Source organism: Amphibalanus amphitrite, unplaced genomic scaffold, assembly GCF_019059575.1.
Source record: "Amphibalanus amphitrite isolate SeventyFive unplaced genomic scaffold, NRLGWU_Aamphi_draft 000345F_arrow, whole genome shotgun sequence".
NCBI lineage: Eukaryota > Metazoa > Arthropoda > Thecostraca > Balanomorpha > Balanidae > Amphibalanus > Amphibalanus amphitrite.
Window position 1 is genome coordinate 482715 of NW_024881840.1, and position 22312 is coordinate 505026.

The following is a 22312-nucleotide window of genomic DNA, read 5'->3' on the forward strand; positions in this document are numbered from 1 at the left end:
GGCTGCTAAGGAAGTGGCGCACATTTACGCACACAAAGAACTGGGGCATTCTTGGGGCTAAATAGTACAGTTCGAATAAGGTGAAGAATGTTGCGGGACGCGACGGGAGTAAGGAATACCACGTACGAGTACCAATGCTATAGCGTAATCAAAGGAAACTTGTAAAACAAAAACAAAACAAAAACAAAAAATAATAGAAAAGGCAACACTTTATTTAGTTTGCTGAGGTTTTATAACTAATTTTGCCAAATATCGGGCACGATAAGCATCAATAGTTACGCTGCATTTGCTCGCAATTGAGGCATTCGGCCAGATGAAACCGTCTTTTCGTTCTGCAATGTAATTTCGGATTAGGTACAGATGCATAACAGGCCGACCGGGCCGACCGGCTGTCTGAAAATGAGGGCCCATTCAGCGCCGTGTCGGATTTCACAGTCGACCAGCCACGAGCTGCGACTGTTGGCTGTTCTTTTCCAGCCGTCAATGGGCCAGGGCTGAGGGCGGTACACTTTTCTCTGCAGCAGAACTTTCCAGCGGCATGCCGTCCAGCCCACAGGGCGGCTGTCTTTGTTCGCTGAGGAGGCCGCTGAAAAGGAAGGTGGTGTCGCCCCGTCCAGCTGCGACACGGAGCCAATTACAGACCGCCGGCTAATGAGACGTGGCTCGTAATTATTGGGCCATTTACTCGCTTTCGGTCGGCCCTATTTTCGGTAGGTAATTATTTCTCAAGCCCTAACCAGGTATGCAATAGAGGTGGATATTCCGCTGAGATAAACTTGAACTGGATTTGGTAATCGGTTTTAAACGCTCCACTTGTCTCAGCTGTTTCAATGAAAAGATACGGGGCTGCTAGAAGTTAAACTTGGTCAGAAATTATTCATGAAGTCACACATTTTAATGTTGTTATGATGTAACTGTATTCAGATATCGAGTGTTGAGCCTCTATTTAGTTTGGTGTGTTGTTGAAGTGTGATTTAGAAATAAGAAATCCCATCGCCAGCTATTCAAAGGCGCTACGAACCTTGTGTTTATTTTTCATCTACTTAAGACTGGTCATGTTACAAGTTATTAATGTGTGAAACGAGTTTTGAAAACGGAGGCGTAAACGTGAAAATTGATTGCTGTAGATTGAGGCCTGATGGTGCGATGTGGGATCGGTGACGGTGTGACGGTGAGACGGAGCGCTGTGATGACTGTGAGACGGTAATGTGACGGTGTGACGGCCCGGCAGCGGCGGCGGCTGACCTGGATACCCCGTCGCCGCCGCCGCCGCCGCCGCCGCGTCAGTCGCTGACGGAGCGTCTCGCCGGTCGGGCCGCGCGTCTCTCGCCCACCGTGCGGGGCTCCACGACTCCCAACTGACGACCGGACACGATCGGACGCAGTGCGAGCTGAGCGGTCAGATAGCGCGGGTCACTGTGCGCGGACAGTGCAGGGTGCGGGGAGGGTAACAAGTGGCTGTGTGTGACAATGTGCGCTGCCGGTAGTGTCCGGGAGTGATAGACGACAGACATGCGACTGGGTGCACGGAACACCAGCCTCGTGACGATATGATTCACGCCCTGCTCAACGGCCCAGGTTAGTGTCCGGTGGGAAGAATTTGATGATTGACAAAGAGGTTCCCATTCGGGACATAAGTGTACAAAGTTGCACTTTCATAAAATAATCCAGCATTATTCAAATATTGTGATGAAACGCTTGAAGTACGCAGATCAACATTCATACATTGATAACGTTTTTCATTTTAGATTCACTTTTGGTGGTTGCTTGTGTTCATTTATCAATCAACGTCATTCTTTGGAGCATAATAATTCCGCAGCAATTCACCTGAATGATTTAAGCAGATCTCTCTGTTGAACTGAGAGTCACGACGATCGCTTCAGAACAGCTCGGGAAATCCTCTCCGATTCGTGCGTGCCGCCACAGACGCGGAGACACGTAACAGGTGGTCGATTCGAGCATCAGATGGCTTGGATTGGCTCTACTGAGCTCAGTTCGATGGCCTCAATAGTCGGCGCAGCACGCCACGCTGTCACCCAGGCCCAGATAAAGCGTGCCCAGACTGCAAACTTTCCGGTCGGCGACAAACAATCGGTCTCGGCAGTTCAATTGTTTGGTGGAGAGTGAAGAGATTCTCAGTTGTTCCGTGTGGATGGGGATACCATTCAAACAAGACTGGAGTGGACGGTTGTCGAAATGACTTCGCCATGTGTTGTTGTAAGGTTGATAAAACATCTTATTGGGAAAGTGGAAAGTGAAGCTTTGTGCTGGACAGTAGTGGAAAGTTCTGACTAGTGAATGGAAACACTTAGTTGAAGTGTTTTCTGGTTTATAAGTGGCCAAAACAGCAGCAGTCTCCGGGACCAGTAAAGTCAAGTCCAAAAATTCCCTATCAACAAAAATGCATTTAAATTATTACAATTTACAGCTAAACATAAGTTCATTAAATTACATTAATTAAAAGATAAGTCAAGCTTATTTTCACTATTCAAAGAAAAACATCTATGGTATCATAAAAATTTAAACGTTTTTACATCTTGCGTAATGCCGTAATCCAAGTTGCTAAAGTCGTCAAACGTGGATTTGTCTTGGTAAAAAGTGTCCAAGATCTTCTCTCCTACAACAAACAAAAATAACAGGTAGTGCTCGTCAGTTAGCCTCACGACGTAACAGATGGCATCTATCTTCAATACTGCACCGAGTCACCACAGGAGTCCCAAGAGACAGCCCATTACCACCGGGCACTGTTCTCACACGTCGAGTACAACAGTGGAGATGTAGAAGGATGCTTTGTCCCACCTCTTCCCATACAATACCGTCTCATCCTGTCCCTGCCCGTTCTATTCATGCGTCTCGTCCTTTCCTGTCTTCATCTGGTGACGTTGTTACCGCTTTGGTGTGTCGCGTTATGTCTGCTTCTTTCAGCAAAATGAAGCCAGAGACGTTGTTTTCGAACGTATGCATGGTTCCGACGCGGATGAGGTGTTGAGTTGTTCCTCTATCCAATACCTACATTGTGTATGTAAAATGCTTGCAGGATGAGCTGAAATGCACACTTAACGAGTAACATAAGCATTTGGTTACGTGGTAGATGCAATGAGGTAACAATTACTGGAATATGTATGAAATATGTGTGCTTACAGATCACGGGCTATTGTTTCATGACTGAGATGCCACGATACGTGTGCATCCATGCAGGACCTATATTGCAACCATTCGTTTGAAGTCTCAAAAGGAGTCTTGCTGGTTTTATAACCCTCGCCCGTAAACGGCGATCTGCCACCTTCGCCCATGCAGGGGGGGGGGGTTGGTGCGACCCCCCCCCTTGGCGTTTGAAAACGGAGCGTCGTAGAGCTTAGCGGAAAAGACCAACGGATTGCTCTCGCCGAGATCTCGCGATTGGTGGTATATTTTTTGGTCCTAGGTCAACATTTGACCTACTTTTGACCGGTTAAAGGTCAAATTTTCGGAAAAAATAGACTTTTTCAACTTTCCGCGGCGATTGCGGCAAAACGGTGGGAGATATCGACTTGAAACCTTCACTATCGTGTTCCTTGATCAATTCTCTATCGTTTGGTATGTATTTCGTTTCCCTAGCTCTAAAAATGGCGCGTTGGGAGCGCCGGAAGTCGGCAAGGTCACAGTCGGCGGCAGAAATTCGAAAAATCAAAATTTAAATTTTTGAAATCTAATTGTATTTTTGGATTTGGGAGGTTCATTTGCTCCCTATAGAAGCTAATATTGCTGCATATTCCCATTGAGGTGACAAGAATTAGCAAAATAGTGGTTCGGGCGCTTTTCAAAAATAGTACCGGACGCTGTTCCTCTTGTGACGTCATAGCTCCGTGACCTGACCTGACCCGGTCAAGTTTCTTATACCATATGATAGCCAATACTTGCCCCAACATGCATGGGAAGTTTCATCACGATCCATCAACCGATGTCCGTACCACCGGCAGGAAACCTCGGGCGTTGGCACTCAGTTTGTGAAAATCCGGCCAGAGGCTGTTCCCTTTGTGACGTCATAACTCCGTGACCTGACATGACCCGGTCAAATTTTTTTTTATCAAAAGATGCGCAAGGGTTGCCCCATAAGGTACCCAAAATTTGGCGGCGCTGCGCGCCGCCGTTTTCGCACTATTTCCGAAAAACCTCAGGGGGGGTTGCACCAACCCCCCCCCTACATGGGCGAGGGATAATTATCTGATGATGAAGGTCATTAGTCATTACCCTGGTAAGATCTCTAAACATGAATAAAATTGAGTGATTGTGAATTCATTATAATCCTGAATAGCCTTTCAATGAGATCCTCCTTCACATGGTAGTGCAAAATGCCGTAGTTCGTTTCATGCAGGAGTCACATTTTCATCAAGGGTTATCACCTTGATTCACCTTTGCATCTCTAATTTGCAAAGACTGCATAGAAATAACAACCACGGTTGTTGAGAGACATCCTCCAGTCTCCACACACCACACAACACTGGCGCCGTGTATGTGGGTATTAGAAATCCGTCGCCACGGAAACAATGCATATCTCCACACCCGGTGAGCAGGCAGCAAACCGTTTCAGCGCCAGTTTCTCCCGTAAGGTCAGCCTGAGGCTGCGCGCTATCAAAGCGCCTACCCTCTCTCCCACCTCCCTCCTCTCTCCCAGCGTCACAAAACGTGACGGGGTGTTCGTGACACCGCCGTGCCACGCCTTGCACTAACTCCCCCGAGCGCGGTTAGAAGCGTGCCATCGGCGTGCTGTCGTGTTTTCTTGTCTTCGCTCACGATACTCATACACAGGGCTGCGGAGTCGATGGATTTTCGGCGACTCCGACTCCGACTCCAACTCCGGCTTTCAAAAACCAGCTCCGACTCCGACTCCGACTCCGGGCAGAATTGTCGACTCCGACCGACTCCAACTCCCGACTCCGACTCCGCAGACCTAGCAGGGCTGCGGAGTCGACATATTTTCGGTGACCCCGACTCCGACTCCGGCTCGGGTTTCTAAAATCGACTCCGACTCCGACTCCGACTCCGCAGCCCTGCAGTCATACAGTCATGAAAAGTGAAACTATATAAGTTATACTTAGAGTGAAGCAGCTGTGGTAGTATGCGTTTAATAAAGATGTAAAAAGTCATTGATGGTGTAAACCGTTAATCGATAAACAAAAAAAAAAGCGAGGTAACAACTTGTGAATTTGGACTGTTCCCATGCATGCTCGCCTAGCTACTTTCTTTACGATCAGTTGATCCACCTATCATCTGAAGTTGCAAGAATGGCATCCGCTTATAACTGCGTCTCTTCTTCCTCCATGTCGCAACGATGGGCTCCACGTCCTGTTGCCGGCTGAACATTGATTAGTTTCCAGCAAAGACGTAAATCTTCAGCTGTCAACCAGGAAATGCATTCGGCATGTTCTGCCTCGCACGACTGGCAGAGAGAACGCGCTACGAAAGCACTTGGCTCGTCCCCGAACGGTTGTGGTTCTGATTCTCTATCCAGCTCGTAATGGACGCCAGTCGCTGCAGCTCAGCGTGATATTCATCTGGAACGGAGTCGTAGAATGTGCCGGAGCGGCACGGCAGTTTCCACGCGTTCCGGCCGCGGGTGGCGAGCCGGCCCTCCTCGGCTCATAGCTCACCACCGGGAGATGGCCAGGACATTTGGTGGTCAGCGTTCTCTGCATTAGTGGGACGGGGATTTGTGAGCTTTCTGATGATGTGCTAATGCGATAAAACTAGCCAGCTTCCCACACGCTGCTATCTTGGTGAGGCTCGGATATAGTTATGTAACCGTCGCACAAGATAAACGCGTGCTTTATGCCTACAAGTGTGCAGCATATTATTGAAAACAGTTCAAACTTTGTCAGCTGTCTTAAGCTCCTTCGATGTGTTTTGCTTCGCGAGCTCGCAGTAAGATTTTTGGCATGCCGCTTTGCACAGATAATCTCCCACAATCTCGCTGTTCCTAAGCTATTGCAGTGACAGTTATTACAAAGGATGGATATAACAATGGTGTTCTGAGAATAATATACCCGTGGCAGATGGCCCACTTCTCCGGTTCAACTGTTCCTGGTATTTACATTGCATGCGATGGTAATGATACGACGGCAGTGGTCGTGGGGGGGGGGGGAGTGTCGTTTGGGGAGGGGACGAGCTGGGCTGAAGTTCAACGCGGGGGTTAGCTGATATCTGTTCAATTATTTATGTATGGTCACTGAGCTGCAATGAGCTCGATAAATTTTTATATTCAAACATTTCAATATATCTACGATCAGAGATATGGTGCTAGTTACCTAGCGCCTGATGCAGTCTCCTACCATGGAATCTCTGGTGCTGCTGTTGTGTGAGCGAATGCAGTCTCTTGCCTGCCGTCTCGACTCGCCTATCTAATCTATTGATCTCCTGCGTCATACCTATTGTTATCAAGCCACCGCTATAACTGGCAGGATCACATATTCAATCCGACATCTGACATGGATCCATTGCGTACTCGTTAGCCCTATGTAAGTACAACAAGGACACAGCGCTGCTCACTCTACCGTGACTATCCCACCCTTTTCCGCGCCCCGGCAGTCTGGATGGGACCGGCTGGGTCTGAGGAGTCCCAGACCCGATCTTTACCGCTGATTGTCAGTCCCACCGACCGCCGTGCCGGTGTCGGTGGTCGTTTCTGGGTCACCCCGTTCCTTCACCCCAGTCCGTTCTGCGTTCTGTCTAAGATAGACCGATATGCGCACACGACGCACATTTCCGAGTGGTCAGTGTGTCCAGAGCTCAGACCACACAGGTCACATGTCCTCATTATACTCGTGTTCAGGTTACAACCGCGTCCATTGTGGTCATACGTGCAGTGCCCAGATCACTGGTCAAATTTCGTTTGTGTTTTGGGGCTCAGATCACGCGCAAATCACGTTGCTATGCGGTCGTTGTTTTCAGCAAATCACGTCTCTCTGTGCTTTCTTCTGTCGGTCATGTCGTTGGCACTTGTCTCCTCGACCGAAGGATGTACTTGAGAAGTCTACACCGCATCTCCGCAACGTAACGGAGATTGATTCTATATTCTATGAATCTAACTAATTGGCGAAGTCACATCGTCTATTGCGAATCCGCATTTCGCGCGATTCCCTCCAGTCTCAGAAGCCTCCTGCACGCGCCGGTGCCGGCTGCGGTCGGCGCGGCGGCTGCGGTTGCGGTCGGTCGGTCTCGCGTCGGTCTCGTCTCTGCTCGCCCGTCTGTCCGGTCTCTCTGCGAGCCGACCATCTGGTCACAGCTGGCCGCCGCGCCGCCCGCCAGCCCCGACCCACTTGGTCTAACCCATTTTTCGGAAAGTAAAACTGCATGCGTGACGGTGCAGTGTGACGCCCAGCGTGACGCCGCCCGTGACGCACGCTACTCACACTATGACGGCACACGTCAGTGCCAGAGAGTACACAGAGAGCAAGGAACTGAGCCACAAACAGCGGAGCTTCATGGTAAAAGTTAACATAAAATTCACCTTTGTTTAACATGCATTTAACCCGCGCCCTGGTGGGGTCTGTTTATAACGCGACCTGGTGGGGGGGGGGCTATTTTTTGCCCCCCCTCGTATCTCCGAAACTACTGGACGGATCCGCAAAATTCAAACGGCGTTCGAAAGGCCTGTCAAATTTGTCGAAGGAAACCAAATTTTATTGACCTCGGGGTCACCGATGACGTCACAGGTCAGGTCAAAGATGAAATGTTTCACCGTTCATGGGTCTTCTAGGGAATGCGCTATAACACCGAGGAAAACGCATTTTGTCGGGAATCAGCGATAGGGCGTCAGTTGCCTAGTAGATATGTTGCTGTTAGAGGTCACTGGTCATACCAGGTCAGGTCACAGGTCAGGTCACCAAAGGTCACCGAGGGTCACCACATGAACCCAACTTTACTAAGGTTGTGCGATGCATGTTTTATGGCCAGTTTTTCATTTCCAACTCAATGGTGTTGGTTATAAGACCATCAGGTACGGTTTAGGTCACTTTCTGGTGGAGGTCAGGTCAAGGTCAGGTCAAAAAAGGTCAAATTTCAAAGTTGATATTTTTGCATAAAATGGGTATTGATTCGATGCAGCTCGTCACGGGGAGTCTAATAGTGGTCTTTGTTTTGCGCTACGAGGTCTAGAATTGCTGAAAATTGAGTTTGAAAATTTGACGTCATCAATTTTGAACAGTTTTTTCGCTATAACTTGGCCAAAAAAAGAGGTATCGATCTCAAATTTGGTATGTAGATGGAAGACGGTAGGGACTATCACATATATTCCGGTTTTTTCGAAATTCCAAAAACTTTTTGGATTTTTTGGTGATTATATTCAAAAAATCTATTTTTTTTATTTTTGGGGGTCAAAATCCAAAAATTTCAAAAATCCGAGATAGCAGTTTTGTAGCCCTGTCCATTCTACAGCTTTTATGTCTGTATCATTTTTCTGTATTTGCAAAGCTATAGGCCTGACAGCTCTTCCCGCGAAACCCTTTTTTGGGTCGAAAACGGCAGAACATGACGTCACTCTGACGTCATTTCCGGCCAACCTATCATAGCCTTTGGAAAAAATTTTGGTCACAATGTGTAAAATTGATGTCCGGGAGGGTACTGAAAGTTTGGTGACGATCGGCGCAGTGGTTCTGGAGATATATCGAAAAGTCTGGAGGGGGGGCAAAAAATAGCCCCCCCCCACCAGGGCGCGGGTTAAGCACGTGTCTTTAGTTGCGAAATGAGTTTGCCGTTCGCCGTTCCGTGCACAGTAAATGTTTAAAGTAGACAAATTTCGGCATATGCCTCATGTTACCATGTACGTCTGTCTGTTTTCAGGACGACGGAAGAGACCCGACAGTTCGGCCGACGGCGGGCGGTGTGCGCCTGCTCCTGCTGTCTCTGCTCTGCTGCTGCCGCTCCTACTCCTGCCGCTGCTCACCAGCGCCGATGGATCTGGCCAGCAGGAGCTCGCTCAAATCTCTCCCAACCTCACATTGCCATATCTCCAGCACCTCATCAACAATGCCCGCGATGGCAGAAGTATATGTGAGTACTAAAGAGGCGTCGGTAATACGCCGAGCGCAGCGTTGCGGTAATTGCCACTTTATATCCAAAAGCATATATGGTATGCATTTAAGTACGTGTGTAATACAATCATGTTTATTTTCATACAAAACAAGCAAAATTCGTTAAAAAATAGACTCTCCAATTGAATATCCAGCCCTGAGAATAAGCACAGCAATTACCTGAAGGGATACACACGGTAAGAAACATACTGAACACCTACCAAATCATTTTTGAATGATCACCTGAGAGTCTATTGTTTCATTCCTAAGTTGAAAGCACGATAGATGTTTTGTCACATTTCTTACAAGCTTTCTCAGTTTTGCATGTCATTATGAACTGTTACTTTCGCTGGCTGATCGACATTTTGCCTGGGGCATTGTCTTCTTACAAAAGCCAGCTCGAGTCGAGGATTTATGAAAAGAAAACACCCAGTGCGAACTAAGTGGCCGTACAGAGCCTTCAAACCGTCCATCCGCAGCATTCTGAGAGGAAAAGAGACGGTGACAACTATTCAGCATAACGTTACATGCGTTGATATGTCGGTAACTGATCCATGCAGATTCCATAGGTGCATTTAGTTGATAACGCATCAAATTGCAAAAAAAAAAAACATTGCAATATTCCCCAGAAGTCAGCCGCCTCTCCACAGACCCCAGCCTCAGTGGCCTCTAGTCCGTTCCGGTCCGCGCCGCCTCTCCGCAGCCCCCGCCATATCAAGTGGTCTCTGGTCCGTTCTAGTCCGTGCCGCCCTTCCATAAACCCACAGCGGTAAACAGGGTGGTTCCTGGTCTGTCCTGGCCCGTGCCGCCCTCCCTCACCCCACCCTCAGTGATCTCTGGTCCATCCTGGTCCGTGCCGCTCTCCCTTACCCCCGGCCTCAGTGGTCTCTGGTCCGTCCTGGTCCGTGCCGCCGGGCCTGGCGTCGTTCCCCGGTCAAACGAGCCGTGAAAACTGGCCTCCTTTCGGCACGCGACTGAGCCACGGCGCCGGCCCGGACCGGGCGGCGCGGGCCGGGACGGGGACAGTAGATCACCACCTGGAGCTGGGACAGACGCGCAACAGCGCCATATATCACTGGCAGGGAGCGGGGCAGAGCTGATTCCAGTAGAGCCGAGAGGTCATTGGTGACATGAAGCATGCAAACTGTATGACATGCCTCATCAGAGTGGCTTTTTATTCAATGAAAGCTCATTTGAGAGTAAGGTGTCGACAACTGTTCAGTAATGATGATTCAATAGGTTACCAAATACCAACAGAACATCACCTTGCCAAAGCCAGGTTGGCCTGGTGCAGCAGTAGACCAGCAGCTGGATGGACGTCATGCCAGCGTCTGTCGTTAATCAAAATATGAAACTGGAGATAGTTGATAACATTTTGTGTTGGTGAAATGCGTAATTCATCCAATAGGTGGCATTGTAAAATAGATTTGCATAGGTCCCTCCAGCTTCTCTGACTCTCCTGCTTCCCGTCTGTCGGCAGACTCGAGTCACTCCAGTCAGAGTCAGATCCCTCCAGCTATTTTGACTCTCCTGCTTCCCGTCTGTCGGCAGACTCGAGTCACTCCAGTCAGAGTCAGATCCGGCCCTCGCCCTGCATCTCGAGCCGCTCCGGCCGGCGCGGTGTCTGTATGTTCGTCTGGGAGTGCGTCAAGAAGGGCGGCGAGCCGGTCGGCATCTGCACGGACCGCTTCATGTTCGGCGGCTGCTGCGAGATGCCGGACGAGCTGGCGATGACGCCGACCGCCGGGCCGCAGGAGTTGATGACGGCCGCCGCTAGCACGGCTCACGCTGACGTCGACGGCTGGACGTCACTGCTGGAGACGGCTGGGGCGGGGACCAGCGCCGGTCCCGGGGCGCACTGGAGCTCCGGGCCAGCGGGGCACACGCAGCCCCCGACAGTCGGGTCCACATATCCGGACAGGCCATCAAAATATCCGGATAGGCCGTCAACATATCCAGATAGGCCATCAACATATCCAGATAGGCCATCAACACTTCCAGACCGATATCCAGAAGAACCCGCGCTATATGAGGAGAGATATCCGGATAAGCCATCGTATTCAGATAGGTTCAAGGATCGACCTCATATTTACCAAGATAGATATCCTAACAGGCCGTCCAGTTACTTCGAAAGGCCGTCGTCTTATTCAGATAGAGACAAACCTTCATTATATCCGGATAGAGACAAACCATTTGCATCGTATATAAACAGAGACAAACCATCCTCATATTCACATAAAAATAAACCATCAAGTTATCTGGATAGAGACAAACCTCATTTTGACAAGGCCAAGCCATATCAGAATAAGCCAACAAGCTACATCGACCGTTATCCGGACGACAGTTCACCGTCAGTTGACCGGTACAGCCCGTATAAGGGCAGACCGTCGCCCTCCCGCCCCTCCACCTACCCCTCCCGCCCCTCCTCGCTCGCCGTCGAGCCGGTCCGCCCCTACGACCGGCCGTCGACGATCACCGACCGCTGGTCGTCGACACCGACACGTCGGCCGACAGAGGAACCGGCGACGGCGCCGCTGGACTGGCCGGAGCTGCCGCAGGTCATCCCGGAGAGACCCTCGGTGCAGGAGAACGAGGTGGGCTCCGGCCCGGTGGCGCTCACCAAGCCGTGGCCGCGGCCGACGCGGCCGACCCGACCCACCCGGCCGCCGCCCGCCTCCGTCACCTTCCCCTCCACGACCACCGAGGCAGTGCCGTCCACCACACAGACGTCCACGTCCACAGCGTCCACGTCTACGGCGGCAGCGCTACTGGAGACGGCCGCCAGTCAGTCGTCGGCGCCCTCCGTCCAGTGGGTGAACGTGCAGGACACACTGCCGGACGTGGCGACGCCCTGGCCGCGGCCGACGCGACCCACCCGACCCCACTGGTCCAGCCTGGGGGCGACCTCGCGGCCGCCGACCACCACCACAACAACCACAACCACCACCACTACCACCAGAGCGACCACCACCACTAGGACAACCACCGCCCGGACTACTACCACCAGTCGGCCACCGACGCGGGCCACGCCGCCTGCCGGGGCCGCAAGAGCCGCAGGTGAGACAGCCGATGGCGCATTCGTATTGCATGAATGGTAATGGAATGGCTCACAATGCGGGCTTGAAAAGGCTCATGACTTTTGTTTGAAAGGCAATTTTAGCAGATGTTGGGTAAGAGAGATGTTTTTTTTTCTTTGTGAAGTCCTTGATGGTTACTGGCAGCAATACATCAATCTTCTCGTGCATTGACTTTGCTGGCAATTTTAATTTCTAAGTTATTACCTTCGTTTTGCACCATCCTGCTGTCATCTGAATGTCCGTCTCTGACCCCGTACCCCTCTCCGGTGATCACTCAGAGTGCGGCGTGCCTCCGCTGTTCTCCGGGCCCGGAGCCTCCCCGGAGACCAGGATCGTAGGCGGCAAGAACGCGCCGTTCGGCAGCTTCCCGTGGCAGGTGTCTGTGCGGCGCACCTCGTTCTTCGGTCTGAGCACCACTCACCGGTGCGGCGGGGCACTGCTCAACGAACAGTGGGTCGCCACCGCCGGACACTGCGTCGACGAGTGAGTGTCATCTGGAGTTGCACCAGGGATTAAGTCATTTCTGTATTAAACAATATCTCGTTGACTTTCTGATGTATGTACATATCAATATAAGGCAGTATATGAAATGATAACTTAGTCCAGTAATTACGTCATTTTAGCAAGTCTTTGCAGTGAATGTATGTAATATAAAGACCTTGAAGCATGAAAACCTATGATTGATTGTACCGGCATCACATATTTGACCGCGCGTTTCCTTCCTCCACAGCTTGGTGCTGAGCCAGATCCGCATCCGTGTGGGCGAGTACGACTTTGGCTCGGTGCAGGAGCCGTTCCCGTACCAGGAGCGGAACGCGGCTGGCAAGTTCGTGCACCCTAAGTACAACTTTTACTCGTTCGAGTACGACCTGGCGCTGGTGAAGCTGGAGCGTCCGGTGGACCTGGCGCCGAACGTGCACCCCATCTGCCTGCCGGGGAATGACGACCGGCTGGTGGGGGAGAACGCCACTGTCACCGGCTGGGGTCGGCTCAGCGAGGGAGGCACGCTGCCCAGCATACTGCAACAGGTGAGCGAACTCATGCAACTGCAAAATTTGCAAATCTTTGCACACCTACACGAATGTAAATCATCAGTGTATTTACAGAGGCATATGACGGGACGGATACAGCACGGGGCTTACAAGGGGCAACAAGGTCCTCAACATAAGAGGTAAAAATGCTCCAAAATGACATCGGATAATTCCATTCGAAGTGAAGCAATTATCTTCCCTCTGCAGGGCCTATTTTAACATGTTAACTGGGGGGGGGGGGGCAAATGCCCCCGCACTCAACAGAATTGCCCCCCCCCCCCCAGTCGTCGAGATGTGCCCACTATAAAAATGGGCATAAAGGAACACGGTGACAAACATACAACTGTGACTTGTTTTGCAATGGATGTCAAATGAGTCAGTCTGCAAGTAATGACCAGTGGTGGATCCAATGGTGGGTCATATGGGTTATGACCCCCGCCCCCTTTGGCCCGGGGACACCACAGGCCTGCCTGGGGCACTACCGGCCTGTCAGGGGCACCACAGACCTGTTGGGAGCACCATGTCGACCTAGGAAGAGCACCATAGGTCTGCCAGGGGCACCACAGACCTGCCAGAGGCCCCACCGGCCTCGCAGGGGCGCCACCTTGGGCCTGTCAGGGATACCACCACAGGCCCGCCAGGGGCACCACAGGCCTGCCAGAGGCACCACAGGCCTAGCAAGGGCACCACGGACCTGTCAGCGACACCACGGGCCTGTCGGGGGCACCTCAAGCTTGTCAGGGCCAAGGGACACCACAGGTCTGTCAGGGGAACCAGAGGCCTAGCAGGGACACCACATGCCTGGCAGGGGCACCACCGGCCTCGCAGGGACATCTTGGGCCTGTAAGTGGCACCACGTGCCTGTCGGGAACACTCCAGGCTTGTCAGGAGCACCACAGTCCTCTCAGGGCCCAGGGGCACCAGCGGCCTAGCAGAGGCACCACCGGCCTAGCAGGGACACCAACGGCCTCGCAAGGGCATCATGGGCCTGTCAGGGGCACCACGGGCCTGTCGTTGGAACTTCAGGCTTGTCAGGGGCACCCACAGTTCTTTCAGATGCACCGGCGGCCTAGCACCATGGCACCATGTTTGGCCGGGATTGCGATTCGGCGCATGTCGCCTCGCATTAGCCGCTCGTTTGCAGTCTTTTCGTGGTTTCAAACGTTCAAACATGGGATATGATGTTGCTCCCATGCATTAGGGTGGGTGTCAAGGTCACCGGAAGGTGACCTTGACACCCACCCTTTTCATTTACATTTACCTTTGTCATTTACCTTTGATGACCTCGGTTCACTTTTTCGAGTTCTATAAGATTCTAGGCTAGTTTTTGGAGCTAAATTCGAATTTAGCAACCATTTGACCGTTTGCGAAGTAGTTTTGGTGCCTTCGTAACATGTTACGAGGCTGTCAGAGGCGGTTGCCACCTACTACGAACACCCGGCAAAACCCTTACTGGTTGACCTGACCTGACCTGACCCGACCTGGCCTAAATGCATGAAGACATCATCTTTAATCATAACTAACATGATATTCGTGATCATCACCCCGAAAAAACATAGCAGCCACCCTTTACGATGCTCTAACAGGTCTCGATTTTCCCGACTTTTGGGTCATTGACCTGACCTGGAAGGTCAAGTGATGACGACCTAGGACCTTAACACTCGCCGACACAGGCCATTTTGCGTCCTTCGACGGCACAAGGGGGGTTGGTACGACCCCCCCCCCTTGCGTTTGACCCCTGATCGAGCTAGAGCTTCGCGGAAAAAAACGAGCGTGCTGCCCGTCACGAGAGGAAGCCGATGATATCCAATTTTAATGTCCTAGGTCATCGGGTGACCTTCCAGGTCAGGTCAATGACCCGAAAATCGGGAAAATCGGGACCTGTTAGAACGTCGTAAAGTGTGGCTGCTATGGGGTTTTTCGGGGTGCTGATCCGAATGATATCATGTGAGTTTTGATCACAGATGATGTCTTCATGCATTTAGTCCAGGTCGGGTCAGGTCAGGTCAGGTCAACCAGTAGGGGTCCTGCCGGGTATTCCTAGTAGGTGTCAACCGCCTCTAACAGCTTCGTAACATGTTACAAAGGCACTAAAACTATAGTTCGTTTATTTTCAAAAGGACGCTGGCTCAAAGTTCAATATCGAAGCTCTCACGAGAGTTTTGGCAGCTTCAGTGTCTGGTCAAGAATTTCTTACCGAAAAAATAATCGATTTCAAATTGTGCACGGTAAGTAGCTGGAAATTGTTGCTTAAAAATGAACATGCTATGATTACGTCACTGGTGGCAGCAGGCACCCAAATGTCCGTCCAATGGGACAAGTATCAACGAATTTGGGTGAAACTTAGTTTTTCACTGATGCCGACCTTATAATCGAGTGAGCGATTCCGTCCATGAAAGTTATACGTTACATTGCAATACATGTTCGACAGCATGACGTCACCACTGTTCTCCTATCTGGTTCCAAAACGCACATATGGAAATTATGGGGAAGAAATCACATGTTAAAATTAGTCGACGTTCGATTTTCTCAGGTTCAGTTTTTGCTCGTTTTGCCCGCTAAAACACGTGCTTGTTCGAAAACATACTTGGAGCCAGCGTCCTTTTGAAAAAAAACGAACTATAGGCTTCGTAAATGTTCATCGGGTTGCTAAATTCGAATTCAGCTCCAAAAACTGGCCTAGAAACATGTAAAACTCGAAAAAGTGAACCGAGGTCATCAAAGGTCACTGACCTGACCTGACCTTCAGGTGACCTTGACATCCACCCTAATGCATGGGAGCAACATCAAATCACATGTTTGAACGTTTGAAAGCACGAAAAGCTTGCAAAAGCGCGGCTAATGCGAGTCGACATACGCCGAATCGTGATTCCGGCCAAACATGGTCTCGGAAAGTAGGTCACAGGTCAAAGGTCATTTGGGTCAGGGTCATGAAATTTTCAGGGTAGGTGTAAAATTGATAAATGCGAGGGTACTGAAAGTTTCGTTGCAATCGGCAGCTTTTTACGCGAGTTATTCGCGAAAAAACCTTAGGGGGGTTGCATCAATCCCCCCCCCCCTGTGTCGGCGAGGGTCGGCGAGGGTTAAAATTGGGTATCATCGGCTTCGTTTCATCACGGGCAACACGGTTGTTTTTTCCACGAAGCTCTAGCTCGAGCAGGGTCGAAACGGCAAGGGGGAAGGTCCAACGGACCCCCCCCCCCCATATACGTTCGCAGCTGGAAAATACCAATACGGGCGAGGGTTGATGGATTATAAGAGACAATTTTCCAGGTTGCCCCCCCCCCCCCAGTCAAATTCCCTTAAAATAGGCTCTGTCCCTCTGCCTTGCTGCATCCGTCCTGACAATGCATTGACATTGTCTCGTGTCTGTAGCGACAGTACCGGAAACCGTGCGGACTTCACACCTTCTGCGGCATCTCTCTGACCTGATCTCACCCACCGTCCAATTTTCCACCCGACACGGCCGCTTTGGCGTGTCCTCTTCCACCATTTACACCACCCTGTGACCTATAAACCATTCGCGGGGCCGTTTGCGTTTCCTGCCGACGGAGGGAGGGGGACGGGAGGAAGCGAGGGAGGGAGGGAGGGAGATTGGCCTTCCGTGCACGCCCCAGTTGCGCCGCGATCCGAGCGGCGGCAGACGGAGCGACCGAGCCGAAACCATTCATACTGCCGCCCGCCAGCTGTGACGTATGCACGTAACGTCACTGATCTGTGACGTCACTGTTCACTGATCGATGAGGCTTCAGAAATGACGTAAAAAGGTGACGGGACTGGACGTGTGATCATACATTGCACAGCATCTCACTCCGATCGAATAAATGGAGTGGTCAGTACAAACAAAAACGGTAGGTACAGACTGCGTATAGCCGTTTAGCGGAATACGTGAGAACGCTGCTTGATTGGTGTTTGTTTGACCTCAATTTTCACCCGTCTGAGATTGTGCGACAAGTGTGTCGAGCTCGAAGTCGCTTTTAGACCGGTCCCGTGGCACTGTCACGTACTGCTCCGAATGGGCGGCCGGCGGCGGCGTCACGTCACGGCCGCGGCGTCACGCTCTGTGACGTCACGGACTGGGCGTGACGCGCCGAGTGACGGCCAGCCTCCGGGGACGGTTTATGGTCCTGCTGGCACGGTACGGAATGAAAGTTGACCGGCTCTGGATGGAGACTGTGGCTGCTACGGTCTCCGCGGCTCGCCGAGCGCCGCAGCGTTCAGTGGGAGAAGGACAGACCGGCATTGCACAATATAGTACAACGCTCCAATTGCCGGGTGTGCGATAATAGCTTCCAACAGCTGACTTTCATTTATTTAGCTATTAAGGATTGACCAACTGCAGATGCTGCTGATCAGCTTATAGCTTTAGGTACGCTGTTGATTTTGTAAATGAATAACGTCTAGCTTTCATAATCTAAATCTAAATAGCTGTGTACTAGAAAACTGATAGAAACTGAAGGAAAAATAACTACGCTTACTAATATGCATTTATTCGACACTAATGCCAAACTTTATTTCCCAGGCAACTGTTCCAATTATGGAAAACAGCAAGTGCAAGAAGCTATTCAAGAAAGCTGGGCGGAAAGAATATATCCCGGAAATATTCCTTTGCGCTGGCTTTGAAAAAGGAGGAACTGACTCGTGCCAGGTAAGAAAAGGCTGCGCTGTAGCCAATATTCGGCTGTCATCCCTCATCCTTTTTAAGGCTGTAAGAACTCTACATGCTGTTCCATGCACGCATCTGACCTGATCGATTGCAAAATTTGCGGAAATATCGCATGAATCATCAATATGAATACCGGATGCGGTATTGATGCCACGCCAGTTATTAAGTAAGTATAGGTATATCAGTCCTGACCGATGGCCTTAAGCGCATCTTTTTGTGTAGAAGCGCACACTTGCACCTCTAGCATTAGCCCACCGCACACACCGTCAGCCGGGTCAGCCTGGCCCATTTGCCGCCTGAGCTGATCGGGGCCAGTGGAGGTTCTCACGGACACGGACACCGCCACCGTCTCTAGCCTCTGCCACCGCCACCACCGCCACCACTACCACCACTACCACCGCCACCACCCCGCTGCCACCACCCACCGCCACCGCCACCACCACCACCACTACCACCGCTACCACCGCTACCACCCCGCTGCCACCCCGCTGCCACCGCCCACCTGCATCACCGCCACCACCGCCACCGTCTCTAGCCTCTGCCACCGCCACCACTACCACCGCTACCACCGCTACCACCCCGCTGCCACCGCCCACCAGCATCACCGCCACCGCCATCGCCACCGCTGCCACCGCCCACCTGCATCACCTCCACCGCCGCCACCGCCGGTATAACCGCCATCGCCGCCACCGCCTCAGCCGCTGGTTGACCGGGCGAGAAAGTGTGACACGTTACAGACCATTGGTGCAAAAAGTGCGAGTGACTGTCGGTGGTCCGTGGAACATACCAGACGAACAATGGTAACAGCGACCGGCGTACGGAATGGGTGGGACCGAGCACACGGAATGGGTGGGACCGTGCCATGCGATAGACCCCAATGGAGCTCACGTCTTCGACCAGCGCTGCAGTTTTATAGAAAATCATAGCGACAGTAGATACTAGCCGTTTCACGACGGGCTATCTGGCGAATGCACCTGATTTGACCAAATCTGCACCTAATTTCTTTTACAGCAAATATCTTCATTTTATGAATTTATTTCAGTGTTTTTTTTATCGATGATGCTCTGTGATAATATGACAAAGCAGGCATATAAGCAATTAGTGCAACCCTAGCTGATAGATGCTAAGAGACACACTGAACCTGATTTGACCAAATCTGCACCTAATCTGTACCAGATGTGCACCAAATGTGTTCCAGATGGCCGTCGTGAAAACGGCTATAACTTAGTGCGACCTCAACGTGTATTATTGATCTCGTAAACAAAGTCAACCGGAGTTCTGAAGGTTTACCGGGATGGACTGGGTGATGGCAGTGATGTTTCATTAATTTCGTCATTATTTGCAATAGACTGCAGAACGCAAGTTGCACAAAAGACTAAAATATGTTGATGCAATGCAACTTATAATTCAGCCGGTCTATGCTTTTGTAGCGTTAACGGCGCGATGAATCATATTTACACCCAGTTCCTCATTGCCTCCGCTCACTCCGGGAAGTGTCTATCGCCCTCCTGCACCGTGGCGACCTATCTGGAACATATGTCGCGTAAAGCCGTCGTCGAGTGCCGACTGTGCGGGGTCCGACACGCCGAGCGACTATCAAACCGAGCGGGGCGCCCGGTCTTGCAATCCGGTTACCGTGGTGCGGGACACGCTTTCACGACCCCACGCGGCCCTGTCACCGTGGAGCGGAACAACATTGGTATATGGTGTCAATCAGATTTCTTCAGCCGCCCGCAAACGGTGCCCTCGGTAGCCGCAAGCCCGCCAGCCTGTTATCAACGCTTTGCAGAATGGTGAATGCAACGCATCCTGCACTTATTTACATCGAAACGGGCTTGTGTCACGTTTGCCAAGAAAATTCATCAATTAAAGTCACCGTTCTTGAATTCTCTTATCAAGCACCCACCAAACCTAAAAGATAATTACAAATCACATTAATTCAATAGTCAATTGATGAGCATTATTAATTAAGAATGCTATAATAAAGCATACGAGAAATCAAAACTCGAGATCATGTAGCTCGCTAATAGATCTACTCAAGAAACAAGCAGTATTCACATAAAAGTCGCCATCTAACCCGGCAATCATAAGATTGTCATGGTTGCATTTCTCACCGGTGATGTTTAAGCTCATGGAAGCCCAGACGTGCGGGAGGGCTCGGAACACCATGTCAGCGCGGAGCGCTCGTGCCCATGGGTGAGAGGCGACAGCACGTCGCCGCCGCCAGACATGGCTTGTCAAGCGCGCTCCGTCGCCGCGCAGTGCTCGTGAACAATGGAGCCGGGCGCGTGGCGACCCAGCGGCGCTCATTATGATTTGGGCAAGCGTGGCCACTTTCGTTTTCGGGGGTGTGTACCGCTGTCGGTAGTGACAGTGAACGTGGCACATTGAGTGGGCCCTCTCACAGGCCGATACGGTCGACAGCAGACCGATAGGGATAGGGGGACTTGGTGTCATGATGGCATGTGGTCATAGACGAACGCCACAGCGGGCTGGGCTTGATTTTAGCTCAGTAATTGAGCCGTTTCAATGATGATGAAGCGTCTGTGATGATCGTCGCAATAAAGTTAAACGAGCCGTAGGTAGCTGTCGAGGCAACCAGACGGGGTTAGCGTGTCACCACCAGTGGCGACATATGGCCGAAAGTGCCGGCTGAGTTCAGTCAAGATTAAATGGCTCGTCTTGTGACATCACATCAAACGGGCGTCCAGTCTTTCACACATTCACCGGTAGCAAAGCTGTATGTCAGTTCGAAAATTATTGTTACAAGAAATTTTGAATCAAAAGGGTTTTTTTTTGGAAAACTCTTTAGGTCCCTGAACAAGTGACATTTCTCTTCAATCTTCAGGCGTTTCGGGTGATGTCTACAGGGTTCTATACTCTCGCCATGATAAGTACCTCTGGCTGTTTGGCCCGCTTGTTGTGGTGAGCCATGAATCTCTAGCTCGATGCTCTCGCAACAAACCATGACCTGATCTGACCTGCATGTCTGTCCTCAGAGCGACTCGGGCGACAATTACGTCTACCGTCCCTCCAAACTGACAATAATCTGATCTGAGCTGTGCGTCTGCTCTCAGAACGGCTAGTCGGGTCACTATTCTCTTCAATCATCCAAACTGACCTATTCTGACCTGTGTGTCTGTCCGCAGGGCGACTCTGGCGGTCCGCTGCAGGTGCGTGGCAAGGACGGCCGATGGTTCCTGGCTGGCATCATCAGCTGGGGTATCGGCTGTGCCGAACCCAACCTGCCCGGCGTCTGCACGCGCATCTCAAAATTCACCGACTGGGTGCTCAAAAAAGTGGCGACAGAGTGAGGAGGAGTGGCTGTTAGAGGCAGAGTGGATAACTCTCCCAACTCCTTCCACCAAACGGCCCAGCTCAGGAGCTTCGGACAATCAGCGTCAGCCGGGCTGCCGCGCTCTGTTGAGCTGGCGGAACACGGGGCGAGGACAATGCACGTTATATACAACGTCAGGACCATGTCCTGACGTGCCCGTGGAATAACTGTAACGTCAGTGTAACGTCAGTGAACGGCGCAGCGACGCCTCGTTAGCAGCTGTTGATACTCAAACTCCTGGAGAATGGTAAATGTTACAGAGCTGAGCTGTAAGTCAGAGGAGACATAGCCGGAAGGAGTGTGACCACTGGCTACTGGCCCTGCTGATGCGAGTGCTGACTGATGTGACTATTGTGTCGCGAGCGTTTAAGCTTTGTTTGCTGTTGAGTTGTGTGCAGGACGGAAGTTAATAGCCATATAATACGTTACTGCAGGCTCAATGATTGGCACTCGGCACCGACCACTCACGAGCGTTTCGAACCGTCTGTGTCATGTATGAGAGTGAGGGCGAGTGGCAAATGACTAAAGGAGAACGTTCACGGAGAGAAATTACCTATCACTGTTCCAGTTGAAGAGTCTGTCTGAGCTACCTTGGTGGTGTTCGTGTGTTTGTGAGGTTGTTGATTCTTTACATGTTACCGATGCACTAAGCTGTTACAACTTGCCAGTTCCGCGAGCATGGCTGGCATCTGCGTGCTTAATGCACAGATGTGTTTATTTGAAATGCGGAACAGCTTCTTTTCAGTCATAATATATGAATCAAACACGATTACCCGTCCGAAATACATATATGAGCATGACCGTATACCTCTGGTAGCGTGCATGTACCGTCAGGTGGCGCCATAGGCAGTTACTCGGTAGTCGGTACATTATACCAGGCACTAGGCAGGCACTAGGCAGGCACTAGACAGTATGTACCAGAGAGCGTACCGACAGGTGGCGCCACTGGCAGCCGCTCAGTACTAAACGGGCAGTCGCTCGGTACCAGGCGGGCAGGCGCTCGGTACCGTAGATGGCTGCATGGCTGGTACCGTCAGATGGCACCACAGGCACCTGCTCGGTACAAGACAGGCAGACGTCCGCTACCACAGAGGGCTGGAACTGTCAGGTAGCCGGGCATAAACGGGTGCTCACTGCTCAAATACAGGTCACCG

At 51.3% G+C, this 22312-nt stretch overlaps 1 protein-coding gene across 1 annotated transcript; it reads left to right on the forward strand.

Moving 5' to 3' along the window:
* Nucleotides 1-1284: 1284 nt before the first annotated feature.
* On the forward strand, nt 1285-21632 carry LOC122389154 (serine proteinase stubble-like). The gene is made up of 7 exons (XM_043380889.1): nt 1285-1578; nt 8818-9027; nt 10599-12104; nt 12403-12607; nt 12855-13152; nt 17678-17803; nt 20971-21632. Exons 1-7 carry the CDS (start codon nt 1551-1553, stop codon nt 21133-21135), a joined length of 2538 nt encoding a protein of 845 aa, XP_043236824.1. The 5' UTR covers nt 1285-1550; the 3' UTR covers nt 21136-21632.
* The last annotated feature ends 680 nt before the right edge of the window (nt 21633-22312 follow it).